The 20,786-nt window shown below is 43.5% G+C and overlaps 1 protein-coding gene across 3 annotated transcripts in view; it reads left to right on the top strand.

Annotated features, from left to right (window-relative positions):
* The window catches only part of itsn1 (intersectin 1 (SH3 domain protein)), a 96,807-nt gene that overhangs the window by 3,486 nt on the left and 72,535 nt on the right, over positions 1–20,786 (top strand). For 2 of the 3 annotated variants that reach the window (XM_079512952.1, XM_079512951.1), the window contains exons 2-9: positions 10,623–10,685; positions 12,456–12,554; positions 13,330–13,393; positions 14,639–14,808; positions 15,392–15,547; positions 17,241–17,319; positions 17,813–17,919; positions 20,676–20,739. In XM_079512952.1, coding sequence (XP_079369078.1) covers positions 10,658–10,685; positions 12,456–12,554; positions 13,330–13,393; positions 14,639–14,808; positions 15,392–15,547; positions 17,241–17,319; positions 17,813–17,919; positions 20,676–20,739 — 767 coding nt within the window. In that variant the 5' untranslated portion in view covers positions 10,623–10,657. The remainder of the gene's footprint in view (positions 1–10,622; positions 10,686–12,455; positions 12,555–13,329; positions 13,394–14,638; positions 14,809–15,391; positions 15,548–17,240; positions 17,320–17,812; positions 17,920–20,675; positions 20,740–20,786) is intronic. The other variant, XM_079512953.1, reaches the window with a different exon arrangement.

The raw sequence follows: 20,786 nt of genomic DNA, 5'->3' as shown, positions 1-20,786 counted from the left end.
TCAGAAATGTTTAACCCATTTTGACCTGAGATCAGATTATCAGACAGTTTTCTGAAAAAGCTATGTTTCTATGTCAGTCGTCAGTCATTTTTCAAAAATAGCAGACCTACAAGCTCGTAGCGCGCCACTCGGTGGCGCGCTATGAGCTTGTAGATCTGCTATTTTTCAATAGCTAAAGCATAACATAATGCTAACACCAAAAGGGGTTCCCGCCCAAAATGGGATAATACAGCCAGGCACCAGGGAAACGTGACTGGAGGGGGGCGCCGGGGCGGTGGCAGCAGGGCAGTATAGGGCAGTGCAGTGACGGGCGGTTAGATGGATATTGGATGGGGAGAGAGAGTCTGATCCCTAATCTGTATCCATGTTTTGAAGCCATCTTTGGAGTTTGGAGTCTGCGTTTTGTGTGTGTGTGTGTGTGTTTGTTTGTGTATTGTGTACCGTATGTGTATTTGTGTTTATGGTATGTGTATTTTAGGGGCTTATAAATGCATCTGCCACAGGCCTTTAAAAAGGGCTTGATACTCGCTCTAATTATATTGACTAATCCCCCCCCCCCCCACGCGCCCACACACACTAATCAAGCCCACAGACATACAGTACAGTATGTAAACAGTACAGTACAGTACAACTTCCTACTGTACCTCCTAGAACTACAAAAGGGATGAGTGAAAGGGAGAGAGACATGTAGTTAACATTTACATACAAGTCCTGTCGATTTGAATTGATCCATTATTGATGTGAGATTTATTGATATGATCATTTTATTCATAGATTCATATTTGATATTTATACTTGACTAAGTTAAACCTTTCCTGTTTTGCGTCAGAATCTAGTCAATTTCTACCATTTTTTTAAATATATTTTGTTTTTGTCGAGTAATTGTTGCACCCCCTACTAGTCTTTCTTGACTCATACGTAACTCTTACCTGTTCCTGGGTTTAACTTCTAGTCTTCTACTGCAGACACCTACATTTTTTTAAAATGTTTTCTTTTGTGGCTTTCGCCTTTATTTTATATATTTTATGGAGGGACAGACAGTAGGCTGACAGGAAATGGGGAGAGAGATGGGGGGGGGAGACATGCAGTAAAGGCCGTCGGGATCGGGAGTCGAACCCGCGGCACACTGCCAGACTGGATTACCAGCCAAGGTGCCTGGACCACTGAGCCATGGCCCAGGCCATAGACACCTACATTTATCTCAGGTGATCAATACACGTTTATCTTCTTATCTTATATCTTTTTTCACAAAGCCTTGTGACTGGAATTGCAATGCTGGCCTTTCTGTCTGAGCTACTCTAGTATATGAATATGAATACAGCCAGGCTGAATACAGCCAGGCTAGGAGGTCACAGTCCCAAATGGAATCTCTTCATGCATAAGAGAGTCCCTGACAGGAATCGCAGCAATGGCCTGGGCACCTAGCCTGGTAATCCAGCCTGACGGCGTGTGGCAGGTTCGAATCCCCATCCCGACGTCCTTTGCTGCGTGTCACCCCCCCCCCCCCATCTCTCTCCCATGTCAGACTACTGTGTACCTATTAACCCATTCAGGCCTGACGTCGAAATTTAAAAAGAAAAGTTTTCTAAATCATGACAATTTTCGGAAAGATTTGAGGCACATTTTAACGATTTTTCAAAAATAGCAGACCTACAAGTTCATAGCGCGCCACTCGGTGGCGCGCTATGAGCTTGTAGATCTGCTATTTTTCAATAGCTAAATTATAACATAATGTTTAAAACGCTAACGTGACATGGATGCGTTCCAGGTCTCAATGGATTAACACTTAAAGGACCACTTCACCACTTTTCAACATCTCTTCCTATAATTGGTCCTCACTAATGTTCATGATAAAACACCACCATTTTTTCCTACTCAGTCTGTGTCTCATAGGAGGGCTTTGGGCAGTTCGGACACCCGTCCACCAGTGACATCATCATTAGGCAGATTTTTTTTTAAACAAGATTTGTTTTAAAATATATTTAGATTTGTATTATCGTGAGAACGATGGCTTCAACTTTTGCATTGCAACTTTTCAGGAAAAGAAAGCCTGCCGTTTCTATTAGCTTGGATTCACCATCGATGATGTCACTGGTGGACGGGTTTCTGAACTGCCAACAGCCTTCCTATGAGACACAGACTGAGTAGGAAAAAAATGGTGCCATTTTATCATGAACATTAGTTAGGACCAATTATAGGAAGAGAAGTTGAAAAGTGGTGAAGTGGTCCTTTAAGTTATTGTGCATTGATGTATAAGAGTATACTCGAAGTCTATCCTGAAGCTGTCTTTCTCTTTATTCTTAATCTTTTGCTGTTGTGTATATTTATATATGTACTCGTCATGTTTTGTTGTTGCAGTAATTATTGTTGTTATTATCCAATACCTTTCATGTGAGGAAACAGAGTATGCAGTGCACAAAGACATGACAGAGAAAGAGGACAATGATGTATTTGTATTTATGCTGGGTTTTGTTCTTTAACCCATTTAGACCTGAGGACGCATCTGTGTCATATTATAGCTTTTAACCCATTTTGGGGCGGGAACCCCTTTTGGTGTTTTAACTAAGCATTATGTTATACTTTAGCTATTGAAAAATAGCAGATCTACAAGCTCATAGCGCGCCACCGAGTGGCGCGCTATGAACTTGTAGGTCTGCTATTTTTGAAAAATCGTAAAAATGCGGCACAAATCTTTGAATATATATTCTTTCAGAGCGAACGTTTTTTTTATTTCGACGTCAGGCCTGAATGGGTTAAAATGTTAAAAACCAAATAAAAAAAAATATATAAAAGAAAAGTTATTGTGCCCAAAACGTCCCCACACGTCTTCATAATTACACCCGTAGGAGGCCCAAGACGTCTGGAGACGTTTTACACCCGTAGGAGGCCCAAGACGTCTGGAGACGTTTTACACCCGTAGGAGGCCCAAGACGTCTGGAGACGTTTTACACCCGTAGGAGGCCCAAGACGTCTGGAGATGTTTTACACCCGTAGGAGGCCCAAGACGTCTGGAGACGTTTTACACCCGTAGGAGGCCCAAGACGTCTGGAGATGTTTTACACCCGTAGGAGGCCCAAGACGTCTGGAGATGTTTTACACCCGTAGGAGGCCCAAGACGTCTGGAGACGTTTTACACCCGTAGGAGGCCCAAGACGTCTGGAGACGTTTTACACCCGTAGGAGGCCCAAGACGTCTGGAGATGTTTTACACCCGTAGGAGGCCCAAGACGTCTGGAGATGTTTTACACCCGTAGGAGGCCCAAGACGTCTGGAGACGTTTTACACCCGTAGGAGGCCCAAGACGTCTGGAGACGTTTTACACCCGTAGGAGGCCCAAGACGTCTGGAGACGTTTTACACCCGTAGGAGGCCCAAGACGTCTGGAGACGTTTTACACCCGTAGGAGGCCCAAGACGTCTGGAGATGTTTTACACCCGTAGGAGGCCCAAGACGTCTGGAGATGTTTTACACCCGTAGGAGGCCCAAGACGTCTGGAGACGTTTTACACCCGTAGGAGGCCCAAGACGTCTGGAGATGTTTTACACCCGTAGGAGGCCCAAGACGTCTGGAGACGTTTTTAGGTCATTTTTAATGGTGTAAAACGCGGTCCCTAAAATATATTTTTTTGGACAGGGCCGTTGCTAGGCAACGCCTTGTGCAGCGATCCCGGAAATGTTTTGCGCACGCGCGCAAGCCAGCCATTCAATTCCTTCCTTTACAGGCCGACAATCTACATCGCTGTCCATGGTTTTGATCAGAACGGCAATGTTCTGTCCTAATTTCTGACTTAACCATGCATCTCGTTTTGGAATATTTAACGCTTCTAAAGAGAGATCAGACGAGGTAGCGCGAGGTAGTAATGGAACATTACACCTCCTGGTTTTGGGGGAGAAATGGAAGGCGGGGCTTTTCAGAGTAAAATCTCCCTCATCTGCTGGCCACTCTAGCGCGCGCTACGAGCTTGTAGGTCTGCTATTTTTGAAAAATCGTAAAAATGTGGCGCAAATCTTTGAATATATATATTCTTTCAAAGTGAATGTTTTTAACTCTTGTCTAAATGGGTTAACTCAGATGGGCCCAAATCAACCTACTGGGCCCTTTCTACTTTCCTTGTTATACTGTCCCACATCACTGCTGCTCAAGAGTTGGCTCAGTGTTGAGCACCAGGTCCATCGACATTCACACATTCTTATCGGTGCTCTTACTTTCCTGTGACATTTAGAAAATGTCACCGCTGCCAAGTAAAAAATGGCTAATTTAATTCAAAGGTGAACTAGTTGAGACTCTTTTCTTAGATGTTAGACTGGCATACAGTATCGGGGAGTAACTGTTATACACAGGCTGTCTGTGAAGCAACAAAGTATATCAAGCCTGTGTGTGTGTGGTGGGGGGGGGGGGGCTTTGTTTCTGTTTCTGTGACCTAGTTAGATGGTTATTTTGTCCCCCCACTCTGATCATAACACACAGTCACGCGCACACACGCATGCACGTGTACACACACACACACACACACACACACACGGAGAGAGAGATGCACAGACTTCCAGTCTTCAGAGTGCGAAGAGTTGGTTCTGAGCTGAGTGTGTGTGTGTATGAAAGTATGTACGTCAGACACCAGGGTGTGTGTCAGTGCAGTGCAGGGAGGCCAGAGGGCGGTGATTCAACTTTACACACACACACACACACACACACACACACACACACACACACACACACCCTTGCCAAGAGTCCTGGTCTGCTGTGCTGATGATCAGATTATTTGTTATTGATAGTATTGCATGTCTGGTGGTCATAGAGATAAGGGGTAAGGCATGTCTGGATCTGATTAACATAACATAACTGCAGATGTCATAGGCTGAGGATTTGATTGTATGTTGTTGATGGTGTTTGTGTGTTTTGTACGGCCCGTGGGAACCCAAACTATCTGAATTGTGGCAGAAGGAAATTAAGTAATAGCATTTATTTCGGGGGGCATACTTAGTTTAGAGTAGTCATTGGTTAGACATGGGTTAAGGTTAGGTTTAGGTGTGCTGCCCCGTGGGAGGTTAGGTTTAGGTTTCAACCGATATCTTGGTCCCTCACTAATGCTCAGTCATGATAATGGGTAAAAAATATTGCCTACCAGTGACAGCATCGTTAGGCAGGTTTTCTTTTTTCACACACTATTTACATTTTTGTATTTTGATTATTACTTGATTATTACAAGAATTTGGCTTCCATTATAGCATGCTAACTTTCTAGGATAGAAAGCTTGCCGTTTCTATTGGCTTGGAATCCTGGATTCCCCATTGATGGTAGGCCGTTCTTGAAATGTCCACAGCCCTCCTTTGAGACACAGAGTCAGACCGAGTAGACACAAATGGTCCCATGTTATAAAGAGCATTGGTGTGGATCAATTAGTACTGTCTTTTATCTAATAAAATTAAACTAATGAATTAGACAGCTTAGGGACATAGTATTTATCTTCTTGATGCTTTCTTATTCTAATATATATTGTTAACCCATTTTGGGCGGGAACCCCTTTTGGTGTTAGCATTATGTTATGCTTTAGCTATTGAAAAATAGCAGATCTACAAGCTCATAGCGTGCCACCAGCGTGTCACTGTGTCACTGAGAAAGAAAGAAACGAGTACCTATCTTCACTTCTTCAGTCAGTTGCCAGTAAAGGTGGTTATTTAACATTTATCTTCTGTTCACAGCTTCGGTGGTTTTCACCAACAATAGCTGGTGAAGTGAAGTGGCCTACAGACCAGAAAGTTTGTTTCCTGGCTGCATTGGCTGCTAGCAGGAAAACGTATTGTTGCCGCAAGATTTAATGTTTTGCCTGGCTGGCCATGATAGGGTGCTGTAACTGTTTTTCATTTTTAGTTTGTTTTTTCAAAAGTTAACTTGTTGTGACAATGTGACCTGTGTACGGTTACAGTATGTCCGTGTCCTTATCAATGGACGTGAGCCTGCGGGTATTCAAACCAGTGGTGTCAAAAATAATCCATTCAGCATTGCATCGCGCTTCGGCTGTGTACGATTCTGCATTGATGCTGCAGAAAACGTGACAATCGATTATATAGCTGATTTATTGTTTATTTTCTGGCCTCGGGTGGACAATAAAGTTGTCAAGTTTCAGTTACTTACGGTATTGCACAACAGTTTCTAAATACATGTAATGACATTCTTGGATGAAGGCGCAGGTTTCAATGGATGTTTAATATATCCAGGCAAAGGTACAAGGGAATAAGGCAAAACTCGTAGTCAAAGGTTAGAAAGTTAGAAAGCTACAAACACTGACATAAGCTATAAACGGATGGGACCGTGTGGAGTGTCTAGTGTAGGCAAACAATACTGACTGAAGTGGAGTGGCAGAGGGGGTGATTATATAGGTGTGGACTAATGAGGAGCAGGTGTGTATAGTTAGTAGGTTGGAGATGATGATCTCTGGAATGTGGGCGTGGGCGTGGTCCTGACAATACAATATTTTGTCCAGTATATCTGACTCAAAAATGTGCCATGATGTGCAGTAGTAATATAGAAGTGTGATGCATCGTAGAATTGAATTGAATCGTTACCTGGTGAATTGTAATCAGCTTGAATCATGAGGGGAATCATGAGGGCAAAGTGAAAGTCGTACGATTAGTCACTAACGTTACCGCAGTGAAATTTGTTCTCCGCATTTGACCCATCTCTTGGAGCGGTGAGCTGCAGCGTGCGCCGCGCTCGGGAATCATTAGTTGATTTGACCCCCAATCCAACCCATTGATGCTGAGTGCCAAGCAGGGAGCCATTGGGTCCCATTTTTACAGTCTTTGGTATGACCCGGCCGGGGATCGAACCCCGACCTCCCAGTTTCAGGGCGGACACTCTAACCACAAGGCCACTGTCTGGCAATGCACATCTCTAACTCAACGTAACTGTTTTTTGCTGGAGTAAAATCAGTCTTGTGACCAGACTCTTCTCCTGGAAAGCATGCTGACGTCATTGTTGATAATAATAATATTATCAATTAATGGGTTGAATCAATACTTTATTATAGCCATTAACGCTAAACATGTCTTAGGTCACATTCTCACCTAATACTTTGGTAGACTCGAATGCGAATGGGCGGAGAATTTGGATTCTTGCATATTTAATTTGCTGCGGTTTGCCTTCACACTGGCGGTGTCAGGCGCAGCAAGGAAACGTAGCAGGGAATTGTATCAATGTGTTCAGAAAGCCCATGTTAAAAAATATACTTTGAGTAATAGTTAGGACTTTTCACGTAAAGTGAGGGTAACGGATGCAGTGTGTCGTCGGGGACTTACTGTGTGTGCGTGCGTGCGCGCGTGTGCGTGCGTGCGTGCGCGCTCGCTAGCCACTGCTCTTTTGGGTACATGAACGAGGCACAGCGGAGACGGGAGCGCAAAATGATCCGAAGTTTACAATAGTATAGCCTACTCCCAGAGTCCCATTGATGTAGCCTGGCTAATAAGCCAGACCGAATCAGCCGTTGGCAAAAAAAAAAATGCCTGCCGGCGGATTATGGTCTGGAGAGGCTCAATTGTACGCCCATTTCCTACACCAGAGAACTGGTGTGGCCAATCGGGACACGGTATGCAATATGGGCGGGCTTTGGTACATTGACTTTCAATGCTTGAGACCTTTGACTGACAGTAGCTTTAACCAATTGCGTCAAAGAGAAAATGTTTGAACCCGCCCCCCGGGAAACAAGATCCATACACAGCATCTCCAGACTCAAATACCACACGACAGTGTGATTTGACTCTGGCTTATTAGCCAGGCTACCATTGATGATCCGATCACAATTATTATGCATATGCCATGTTAGCTATACAGTTTATAGATCATGCTGAGCTAAACATGTGTTTTAATTTTGAAGTATTTATATTTAAACAAGATGAAGAAAGTCTCCACTCGGATCCCCACACAGTGACAGCCCTCCATGTTTACGCACGACATACAGACAGAATATTCTGTAGCCTACACTGCAGTGTTTTTTATGTGTTTCCTTAAGCAATATATTAATGTGCTCGTCCTCATATTTCGATGAGGGCTTAATTCGGTCTCCTTATTTGACCACGTCACATGATAACGTATTAACGGGACATCTTGCACTGCGTAAAATGAATATCCCTTCTCCGTCTCCAACTGTGTTTAGCTCCTTATCCGCCACATGATAGTTTGCTTCATTTCCTTTATTTGCTACGGATTGCATTCCCACCTGCACCGACTCGAAATCAAGTGCGATTGGAAGCGAAGCGAAACCCCCGTTTTTTGGGCGGAGTAGAATGCGGTTCTTTGCTGCGCATTAGGATTCGAATGAGCCTTCACACCTGCCAAACGAAGCGAACTTTCGGACAATGCGCAGCAGGATTCGTTTTAATCGCAGTAAAGCTTTCTGGTGTGAATGTCACCATAATGCCTCTGTCCTATGCTTTTCACTGACCTTGCTTTGTTTGTGTGACCCTTATTGTGGTGATGTTTGGTGTTTTTAGCATTTGTTGTACTTTGATTGTGCCTTGACTGTTATGTTGTTTTAGCTATTTTTAGTTTTATATACTTTGTAGTGTACTTTATTAGTCTTGTAAAGCACTTCGCGCTGCACTCGTGTCATGAAAGGTGCTCTATAAATAAAGTGTATTATTATTATTAAACGGTTGCCAGCTTTCCCACAAAATTGTAGTGAGAGAATATTTCTGCAAATGGAATTTTCTTTCTGGTTGACTGAACGGGGCATGTGGGTTTATCATGTCACCTGATTGCATAAAGTCTGTCTTTCATACAAACATTCAGTAACATTGCAGGATTAATCACTTGTTTATTCTATGATTTTCAAGTGTAAATATAATCAACTAACCACAAAATTATGTTAACCCATTTTTGGGCGGGAACCCCTTTTGGTGTTAGCATCATGTTATGCTTTAGCTATTTTCGACGACTGACATAGAAACATAGCTTTTTCAGAAAACTGTCAGGATGTAGAAGACATTTTTAGAATCTGATCTCAGGTCAAAATGGGTTAAAACCAGTAAGATGCCCTGAGGGTCGAGAAGTGACCTCGCCCTTTAGGGCTGAATCAGCAGGTCTGGGAATGCCCATATATGGTTTATTTCTTTTGACGTTTTCAAGCCGGGTAGGGCGTAAAATGTGTGCTATTTCTAGTAAGGCCAGGCGGGGCCTCGGGCCAGCCCAGTTAGGGCCTTAACTTTCGGGCCTGTGGAGAACTCTAGTTTTCACCGGCGGCCGGGCACGGCTGCACTACTAACTTTGGGACGGGCCCGTCTAGAGTTTGAATGGACAGGTATCAGTCAAAAGGGAGACATCGAAGAGGAAGGACGGGTGGGGTATGATCAACATATGGAATGTCAGAACAGGTCAGCTCCATATATGGAGATCTAAGGGTTTGAGGTCAGATGTAGTGTTGTCGGATGGCTCCATATATGTGACGATCCAGTCTTCTCCATGTATGGCTAATCCTGGGTTTGATGAGGTCAGTGTCGTGATCTTCATATATGGAGACGGCCATATATGGTATGGAGCGTGTCACGAGGCGTGACGGACTGACTTCCATATATGGAGAGTGTCACATGGCGTGACGGACGGACTGACATGTTTTGCAGGTCATAGTAATCTCTGACCTACAGTCGCAATAAATCCTAGATTTAGAATGTCCCCTTTTGTTCATTGGATCAGCAACAACACAAGGAAATCACTGAGGTCTGCTCTGGTAATGGAGATACATAACGGTATTCTAAAAGTTTAGTTTTGCATGGGAAAGTATTCTAATTAACCCATTTAGGCCTGACCTCGAAATTTAAAAAAAATCTTCTAAATCCTCCAGTTTTCTGAAATAAATATTTTCACGATTTAAAAAAAATAGCAGATCTACAAGCTCGTGGCGCGCTATGAGCTTGTAGATCTGCTATTTTTCAATAGCTAAATTATAACATAATGTTTAAAACACCAAAAGGGGTTCCCGCCCGAAATGGGTTAATATTAGGCATGTAACGATATATCGTATATCGATATATATCGATTATTATTATAATCGATTCACTTTCACTTTCAGTAGTAGAGCACTGTAGAGGGGAGCTGTGTGTGTCTGTGACTGTGCCCAGGTGATGATGGTCGTTGATACTCATCAAGGAAGGCAATTATGTTTCTGCACTGTCAAAAGTAATGCTACTTTTTTGCAATGTAGTTAAATAAAAAATCTCAGGGGGGAAGATAAAAAATATATATATTTTTTTTCTTTCAATTTTATTTTTTTTAATATCGTGAAAAATCGTATCGTGAACCTCATATCGTGATACGAATCGTATCGTGAGTTGAGTGAATCGTTACATGCCTATATGGACACTGGACAGTAGTGTAGTGGAGGGTATTATAATATATACCGTATACCTACTTTACATTTTTTCAGTTGGCCTCGGATCACGTATACTCACTGCAAATGTTCTCGCTTGTCTCTGCTAGGTACTGTAGGACGGTAGCAAGCTAATTCAAGAAAACAAACCTGCATTTTCCCCTCCGCTCCACACACACTGTAGTATTATGTGACCTGCACTGATGGGGAAAGTGCTTTTGAGACCTTGGTGTCAAACCTTGCTTTATGAGTTGTATTGTGTTTCAGGTCTTGTTACGCTGCAGCGGAAGACTGACTGAACCATGGCGCAGTTCCCCACTACATTTGGAGGTCAGTACGTGTGTCTGTGTGTGTCTCCGTGACATGCGCATGCATGGGTTTTTTGTTGACCTCTGAGTCTCTTTTACTGTGAACTCAACTGATCATCCCCCATTTCCTTGAGATCGTTTCCGAAGATGTTCCAAAACCGTTTCGTAAATCCACTTTCCTTTCACTCGCATAACTAGTACTACGAAAAAGATCATCCTCACTTTTGTCTTCAATGTTTGGAATCTCCTGTAGATTCAGAACAATGTACAAAACATATAGATTATCACACAGGCTTTTGTATAATAAAGAGAAATGAAAACTAATGTTCATTGCCTGAGGTTGGATACCGATGGCAATGATGCATGTTGGGCACATAAAACCTTGTAAGTTTACAAACTGGGCTGTGAATCTTTGGGTGTCCCACGATTCGATTCCGATTCTTGGGGTCACGATTCGATTCAAAATCGATATTTGGAAGTTATGAATCGATTTTGAATCGTTCATAACGGAATCGCGATTTTAATTCGAAACGATTTTTTCCATCTATTATGATTCTTTTGTGCATTAATCCGGTCGTTTTCCGCATGTCGGACCAATGACTGGTCGGAAAAGCGTACGGATCCCGTCCTTGGCACTGAATTTTGCCACACTGCCTGCAATAACCGTGTTTGGCTACTGAGTTTTTTCATGTTTGACATGGTCACTCGGGGCCTTTGACAGTTTGTAAACTTTGGTTTACAATTTCTGAATGCAACAGATCTGTCCCTATGTCAACAGTGTTAACCCATTTTGGGCGGGAACCCCTTTTGTTGTTAGCATTATGCTATGCTTTAGCTATTGAAAAATATAAATATTTTTGAAAAATCGACTGACATAGAAACATAGCTTTTTCAGAAAACTGTCAGGATGTAGAAGACATTTTTAGAATCTGATCTCAGGTCAAAATGGGTTAAAAAAGCCCCCTACTCTGGGTCGCTTATTTTGTGTTGCAATAACCGTCGATAACCGTTGAGTATTATGAAGGTATATGCCGTACCTACACTTCTTTTTCAGTGGGCATTGCGTATACTATACACACAATTTTTTTTTTGTGTTGTACATTTTTCAACTTCAATACTTATTCTGAATATTAGATTTTTTTTAAATGGTTTCAGTTCTCGTATGCAGAACTAGTATCGATGCCAGCTGCATATTTCCCTACGACTGTTTTTGTCTCTACCTTGCGGAAAAGTCAAGAAAACAACCAGCATTTTGTGTTGTCTCCGACTCCCGCAGCAACACTTTGTTGCCCACATGTAGCAGCCCCGCCTCACTCACAGTGCTGCACTCTGGGTTTGTCCCCCTTGAAAATATGCCTGTCGAAATGATTTCATAATCACCGTTATTTTGCGTAATCATAATCGTTTCCATTCATCCGTGTATTACAAAAATATACAGGATACGACCGACGGATGGCTGGGCGGATCGGTCGATCGACCAAATGTTCCAGTGAGTTCGCAGTGCAAGGATTATTTTCTAAAATAGGTTCTTTGGACAGAAGAACTGTCCGTGGGGTACTCGGTAACTAAGCACAAGGCCGCAGTAATGAAGCAATGGGTGCAGCCTGCCCTTTTCACTGCCTCCATCCTTTCGAACATGTATATGACTCACCTTTCCAAGGCAATCCTCTACAGTCTTACAACACAGAAGTGAAACCGATGACTAACAGCACACTTATCCTTCCTCCTCTGTGGGTTAAGTCATCCGGCTTGGTGGGAAAATTAACTCTTACCACATATCTTTGTCCGTCAGGTCCGGTATCGGACGTCTTTCTGATCTCGGTGGATGAGAGAGCCAAACATGATCAGCAGTTTCACAGCCTTGCCCCTACTGCTGCTGGGTACATCACAGGTAGATGAACACATGTTCACAAGGCACGCACGCACGCACGCACGCACGCACATATACGTAAATACAGTTTGTGTGTGGTAAGCATTGGTAAATAAATAGTCAATGTATGATCATTATTAAAGGAGCGTCCGTCTTATACGGAGCTACTGAGGGGTTGATCCCGTGGTTGGCCCTGGCTGACACGCTGATGTTAGAATTGTACTGTTCGCTGTGTGTCAGTGCTCCAATGATAATACACACACAGGCAGCTCTTCATGCTTGTAACGATTTATTGCTTCACCCGTTCATCATACAGTTCATCATCTGCGTGATTTCAAATAACCCAATAGTTAGAAACACAAACAGATAACTTGAGACAAATGAATATTTCAGACACAAACATTTCGCTCTACATTGTTTAAACAGCGGTGACATACCTGCGGTCAAAAACCATTGCCCTTCCGGGTCAAGCCTCCCTACCAACGCCTGTGAACCTGGTGCTTATGTAGACCACAGCGCCACCCCATGGTTACACAAATTCATTAGATATGTTTCACCCATTTGGCTGTTACAATCATTATCGACATTACATACGTACTAAACTCCCACATTATACTATTACGTGTGACGTCTTTAGTATATTCCATCCTCCATGTCTTTGCTTGTTAGGAAAACCTTTTACAAACAAATATATCACTTACACCCCTTTTAATTGCCCCTTTAAGATTGTCCATTACTTTGTTTGAAGGTGAAAGCAATGAAAGTAAATATACTGTTCCTGTGTTGTCTCTTTAAGGTGACCAGGCAAGGAACTTCTTTCTCCAATCAGGACTGCCGCCTCCCATCCTGGCCCAGATCTGGTGAGTCACGTGACTACAGTACAAACTCAAGCTACTGTAAGGTCATTATCAGAGCGGGTTTAGATATCACACAAATGAACACAGAGCATTTGTTTGTTAGTCTGTGAGGAAATTATATTAATATTGCATATCAATAAACTTTCTTAACCCATTTAGGCCTGACGTAGAAATAAAAAAAACGTTCGCTCTGAAAGAATATATATCTATTCAAAGATTTGTGCCGCATTTTTACGATTTTTCAAAAATAGCAGACCTACAAGTTCATAGCGTGCCACTCGGTGGCGCGCTGTGACCTTGTAGATCTGCTATTTTTCAATAGCTAAAGTATAACAGAATGCTTGAAACACCAAAAGGGGTTCCCGCCCAAAATGGGTTAATCTCATGGTACAGTTTTCGGAACTTCTACTGTATGTCGGTATTATGAAGTTCAGTTATCCTATTACTCTGTTATGGAGATGGATGTACTTTCTGGGATGAGAGTGTGAGACTGAAGGTGAACAAAAGTAAAAAATACTAGCACTATTTCTGTGTCAGGGCAGTGAGTGTTGATGTTATCAGTGTTGTGGAAGGGACATTCATTTCAAACAGGGCTTTGATATTCCATGCCGTTATTGGCTGTAATTGGCTTTCAAAATTAGTGGGAGTAGTCAACACTATTCTGTATATCACGGACACATCATTAGAAGCAGCAAGCGGAACCGCAGCACCATGTCCCTGCGGAACCATTGCCCACCACTCCTGAATGAACTGTCTGTTGCTGGGACTCTGGTGCAACGCACAGGTCCTGAGCCTGGTGAGAGCAGGAGTGGACCTGGTGAGACGTAGGAGGGGCCCGGACAGGAGTCAACCCACAGAGCCTAGTCTCTCCATGCGCCAGAAGCGTACCTCCCAGCCCTGGCAGAGTAGTTCTGGAGTAGTTCCAACGAATTGTGTGCCCCTGGTTTTTCCCTAGTGGGACTGATTGAGGGTAGCTATACTGGGACATAAGTTGGGACTTGATCACTCCCGGCTGGGTCGCCTGAGTGAGGGGTATGATGTTGAGAGACCCGAAACCCCGTTGACCTCAGGATACATCACTGAGGATACGGTCCCAGGTGCATCCATGCGATGTTTTTTAGTTATGAATGGCATGTAGGGTCTCTATAGAGATGTACCTTCAACAGCATTTTCACTTCTGCCCAAATGCAAAAGGTTGCACTTTGTTCCTGTGTATTTGCAAAATGTATAATGCGTTTTGTTCGGCAGGGCTCTGGCTGATATGAACAGCGATGGTCGTATGGACATCCATGAGTTCTCCATCGCCATGAAGCTGATCAAACTGAAGCTTCAGGGTCACCCTCTGCCCCATAGTCTACCCCCCAGCATGAAGCAGCCACTGATGGCTATACCACCACCACCACAGACACAGGGTTTTGGTAAGAAACAATGGCACATTCTCATGCTGTATAATATCTATATGCAATATGCCAGATATTTTTCTCGTGGCCTGTTGGTTCAAAATAATAATAGACCTACTTAGCCCATTTAGGCCTGACATTGAAATAAAAAAAGTCTTCTGAAAGAATATATATATATTCAAAGATTTAAGCCGCATTTTCACGATTTTTCAAAAATAGCAGACCTACAAGCTCGTGGCGCGCCACTCGGTGGCGCGCTATGAGCTTGTAGATCTGCTATTTTTCAATAGCTAAAGTATAACTTAATGCTTGAAACACCAAAAGGGGTTCCCGCCCAAAATGGGTTAAGAATAATAGTGTAGATTTGGGTTAGAATTTGGGGTTTACAATTAAAAATCGATGTTCATATGATGTGATGAATGAAATGAAATGAGCTCATTTCATTGTTCATCTGTTGTATTTTCCGTGGGATGCAACCCCTTGATTGCCTTACCTTCTGTGCCAGTATCAAGACCATGTATACCAAAGGTTTTTCATTAATTTATGACAACATATTCATTCTGATCATTTTTATCCATCTTATCTTTTTGTTGTGGTCTAGGCATGCCCCCCATGCCATCAGGCGTGCCTCCTCTCCCTCTGCCACCCTTGCCTGTGGGCGTATCGCCCCCCCTCGTGTCCTCGGCCCCGCCGCCCCTCCCCCCGCCCCTCGCCAATGGAGCGCCGCCGTCCTCCGTCGCAGGCTTCTCCCATCCAGGTAATGTTTAACCCGTTTAGGCCTGAGGTCGATTAAAAAAAGGCTTCTAAATCCTAACATTTTTCTGAAAAACCTATGTTTCTATAGTCAGTGGTGCTCAACCTTTTTCATGTCAAGGACCCCCAGAATTATCTCCATTGGGCCACGGACCCCCCATCTCAAAATATGTAGTTCCAGGGACCCCCCAGAAGCAAATATTTGAGTTAAAAATGTTCGCTCTGAAATATATATTCAATGATTTACGCCACATTTTAACGATTTTTCAAAAATAGCAGACCTACAAGCTCGTAGCGCGCCACTCGGTGGCGCGCTATGAGCTTGTAGATCTGTTGTTTTCAATAGCTAAAGCATAACATAATGCTAACACCAAAAGGGGTTCCTGCCCAAAATGGGTTAAAGCCTTGAACCCTTTGACATCTAAGCGTCGTCAAACCGCACAGCTACCCAGGGCTTATCTAGGCAAATTTCGCACAGGCTGCTATACTTTTTCATAATCAAACAGTAGGCATGTCTGTTATGTTAGTGTTGCTAGGACACAGAGTTGCGAGGAGCATTACGTAATTTTCGTTACAAATTAGTTTGACAACTAGTGTAACGTAATGTAAAGTCCCTTCTCTCTAGCGATTTCTATAAACACTTTTTTTTGCGGATAAAGTGAAGTTTGCTTCGGTCCGACATGCGTTGTGACGTGCTTGCGGTTATGTTTAGGTTTGGGGTAGGGTTAGTATTAGTAATAGTAATAGTAAATGTTTGACATACAGTACATGTTCACCCACATGCTAGCGACGTGCTTGCGGTTATGGTTAGGTTTGGCCGTAGGGATGTCCCCTTTTTTCACTTCCGATCCGATCCCGATACCTACATTTCTGTGTTAGCCGATACCGAATACCGATACCAGTGTCGTGATCTCATGTCGTGTTTATAGCTATCTAGCTATATATCTCGTGTTGTGTTTATAGCAGACTCCTCACTAAAATGTGCACTTGCCGTTTGGGCAACTCCAAAGCAAACTCCCAACATTTTATTTACCTGCCATAGTGTCAACCCCTTACCCCTGTGTCGTATCGGTGGCTAGACTGGCATATTCACCGATATTACCCGATATGACAAATAAGGGCCGATCCGATACTTTTCCCGATACCGATACAGTATCGGGACATCTCTAGTTTGGGGTTTGGGGTACGGTTAGTAATAGTAATGTCCGACATACAGTACATGTTCACCCGTGGCTTCGTGTGGTGCCACTTAACCCATTTTGACCTGAGATCAGATTCTAAAAATGTCTGTTTGAAAATGACTATGTTTCTATGTCAGTCGTTCTTCGATTTTTCAAAAATAGCAGACCTACAAGCTCGTAGCGCGCCACTCGGTGGCGCGCTATGAGCTTGTAGATCTGCTATTTTTTAATAGCTAAAGCATAACATAATGCTAACACCAAAAGGCGTTCCCGCCCAAAATGGGTTAAAGTGACCACTGGGTTGGGCTTGCTGGATGCATGTTCCAACCCCTAAGCATGTCTGTCAGAAGCAGTTGAGGGGTGATAACACCTGAGGTGCGCCTGCTGCGACCTATCCATTCAGCACAACAACTGACCTACAGTATGAATTGTATTTAATTGAATGTGTTCACAACTTCACATAGTTTGTCCAACATAGCCTGGAACTAAAACATAAGCATCCTCTGTCTCTTCCAGGCTCGGCCCTTAACAAGTCTTCGTCGTTCAATCGTTCCAGTACCAAACTTCAGAAAGGCCCGTCCTTCGATGCTGCCGGGTAGGTCATACTAGGACCAGAAATGTCTTAGGCTTCACTCACACGGTCACAACAGATTGTTGTATAGCTGATGCATGAGACTTGTTTACTGATGCAAGCTCGCAATGCATTTCCAATGGGAGTCACATGGTTTGACACAACATTTTTGTTGTATGAGGGGGAGGGGGGCAGTCGAAACACAGCCGAAAGCCGTACAACAAAAATGTTGTGTCAAACCATGTGACTTCCATTGGAAATGCATTGGGGCGGCCATGACACTTACCCTTTGTTTACATCTAGCATCCAACAATGTTGTATGCTAGATGTGAAGGTGTGAGTGAGGCCTTACACTTTTTCTCTGTGCACAGGATGCACACTGTACACAGTAGGAATTCCATTTTGATACACTAATGCTAGTCAGCCAATGTTGGCTTTTTGTGTAACAAACTTAAAACTTTAGAGAAAGTAAGCCAGCTAAAAAATGTCGAAACACAATATTCTCTTTGCCTTCCAGTGCTCAGACCCCTCCCCTTGCTGATTGGGCTGTTCCTCAATCATCCAGGTTGAAATACAGACAACTCTTCAATTCCCACGACAAGATGATGAGCGGACATCTCACTGGTACACACATGCACACACTCCTAGACGTACACATCTTACTAGTAGTGTTTCCCATACAAAGACTTAGCTATGGTGGTACGCCACAGCTTACGTTTGCGCCGCCGCCACAACAAAAGATTATGTGCTTAACAAACAAAAGAGTATTAACAACGTGGCCTCCCTATCCTATTGCCATTGAAAGCACTTAAAACCATAGCAAGTTAAAAGCAGATGCTCCCTCTGTCTCGCTCTCTCTCTAATATGACCCTCCCTCCTGTGCCTTATGTGTAATTGTCTCCACCAGGCCGAAGGCATGGGGAGAGAGTATGTTTTGCACTCCGTCCGTGTGTGTGTCCGTCCTTCCTTCCGTCCTTCCGTCCGTCTGTGAACAGCTAATCTCCGGCACCGTTAACCCGGTCGATGCCAAACTTTGCACACACACTCCCTGGATGCCAACGATGAACCTCTGCCCCACATTTTCCAGAACGGCCTGTTATAGCGCCACCATGAGGCAGCTTTTCACATTTTTACCTAAAACTGCACCGATCTGCGTGAAATGTTGCATGCACACTCCCCAGAGGCCGAGGACAAACCTTTGACCTGCATTTTCCGCATCTGCCTTTTATAGCGCCACCAGGAGGCCGACTTTTGTAAAACACATTTTTTGATATTACTCCTCCAGATTCTGTTCAAAAATCTCACAAATCGTTACACAGTATCTCTATGGTCATGTGCTCAAGTTGGATCTGTCCCATATTTCATATTCCATCCTAATTGGTTATAATTGGCTTTCACAGTTTGCAAGATTGCCCCGTTTTGAACAAAAGCCTCAAATCATGAACGCAGCATGCAATTTACGTGAAATCTTTCACACATTTTCTTACTAGGCTGAGGAATATATCCCACCCTTTTCACATTGGCCTGTTATAGCGCCACCAACAGGTTGATTTTTGCAAAACACATTTTTGGAACAAAATGCCTCAAATCATCCAATTGCCATCAAAGGCGTATGAAGAAATGGCAAACGGTACACATGATCTCTGTAGTCATGTGATCAAGACGAGTCTGTTGGATTTCTCAGATTGTACACTGATTGGCTAAGATTGCCTTCCAAAGTTTTCAGGAGTGGCCCGTTTTGTACAAAATGCTGCACATGTCCTGCTCATCCAGAATTCTATCCTTAGAGATGCTATGAGTGATCTGGCTCTGCATTTCCTCAACAAAATGAAGAAAATTGTTGCAAAAACAAATAAAAAAAACCATCCTCCTAAACATTTTGCCAAACATCACACACACTCCTATCCTCCTGGTGGAGACCTGTGCCCGGAAGGGCACTTTTTCTAGTTGTACTTGTTTCCCCCCTTATTGTCAACAACATATCCTATGAAAATCCCAAGATGAGAAAATGCATTTCACCTACTAAGTATGGTCAGTCTTAATGTAGCTCATATCCCCAGTCCGGAAGCCGCCATAGCTCCATTGTTGTTCAAATCCCAGAGCTGTAATGTAATTATATCAGACCAGGCTTATGTTTTAGCCGTGTTTTTGAAGTCATTTAGCTTCCATCCATAGGGGGCACCACAAATTGTTTTTTCCACCAAATTAATTATGAATGTTATTTCCTGTAATTGACTGTGGTGTGTGGGCAGGGCCTATTTCTTAAAGGAGCATTCAGTGATTTGGGTGATTTGGAAAACCCCCCCGGTCCGCCCCGGTAACAAGATGTGCACATGCACGCATTACAGTGGGGGGGACACGCAACAGGCCAACAGCACACGCACACCAAGGCCCGCCCCCGCTCGATCATGATTGGCGGAAGGCCCCTCTATCCTGATTGGACGAAGGCTTTGCCACCTAGCCAAAAATGAAACCTACGGTTTTTTGACCCCAGGGGTTGACTGGGGACAGGGAGGAACTCCTTATATGGTCAGCACACTCTATAGTAGGGAGGATTATCACAACAAAACAAAAAAAGAAGTGATATTTGAATTAAGTGAAATCACTGAATATACCTTTTTTAAAAGCATATCTCATGAGTGCAACATCCAATCGTACCCAATTTGGAATCACATGTTGAGGGGCCTCTATACGTGTTGTGCTGTTCACGAGCGGTTCATTCGAAATGATTCAGTCTGTGTGAACAGAACAGGAATGAATCTGGTCACTTTCTCTATCCTCATTTTCCTCCCTGGTGACACGAGGTTCAGTGAGTCAGTGGCAAAATGCAACATTTTCTTTTTAAAGATATTTTTTTGCGGCTTACGCCTTTTATTGGTTTTTTGAAGGGACAGACAGTAGGCTGACAGGAAACGGGAGAGAGATGGGGGAAGACATGCAGTAAAGGCCGTGTCGGGCTCGGGAGTCGAACCCGCGGCACACTGCGACTGGATTACCAGTCGGGTGCCCAGACGGTTACGCCACCGCCTGGGCAAAATGCAACATTTTTACTGGATTTGAACGATGAACGAACCTTTGTAGTGAACGAAATAGCACTGAAATGATTAATGAACGGTAATTTCCCACCACTACTACTATAGATCGGACCTCGTAAAGTGCTTTTACTTGTGCTCAAAGGTGGTATATAAGCAGGATGATCGACTCCGAGCTGGGCAGTCATCGAAAAATAATGCACGCTGCGGAGAGGCAGAGCCTAGCCTCCGTATCATGCAATTATTTTTCAATAACCGCATGGCTTGTCATTGATTATCCCTTGCATAATAATTACATTACATATCTTTTCCCACAACACATTTTAATCTTGTTTGTATGTTTTCCAGGTCCCCAGGCCCGTACCATTCTAATGCAGTCCAGCCTTCCTCAGACCCAGCTGGCGTCAATATGGTCAGTACAGTGAAATATTCCTTTTACCCATTTAGGCCTGACGTCGA

Source organism: Electrona antarctica (assembly GCF_951216825.1).
Source record: "Electrona antarctica genome assembly, chromosome: 10".
NCBI classification, from domain to species: domain Eukaryota; kingdom Metazoa; phylum Chordata; class Actinopteri; order Myctophiformes; family Myctophidae; genus Electrona; species Electrona antarctica.
This window is presented reverse-complemented; position numbering and strand designations above follow the sequence as displayed.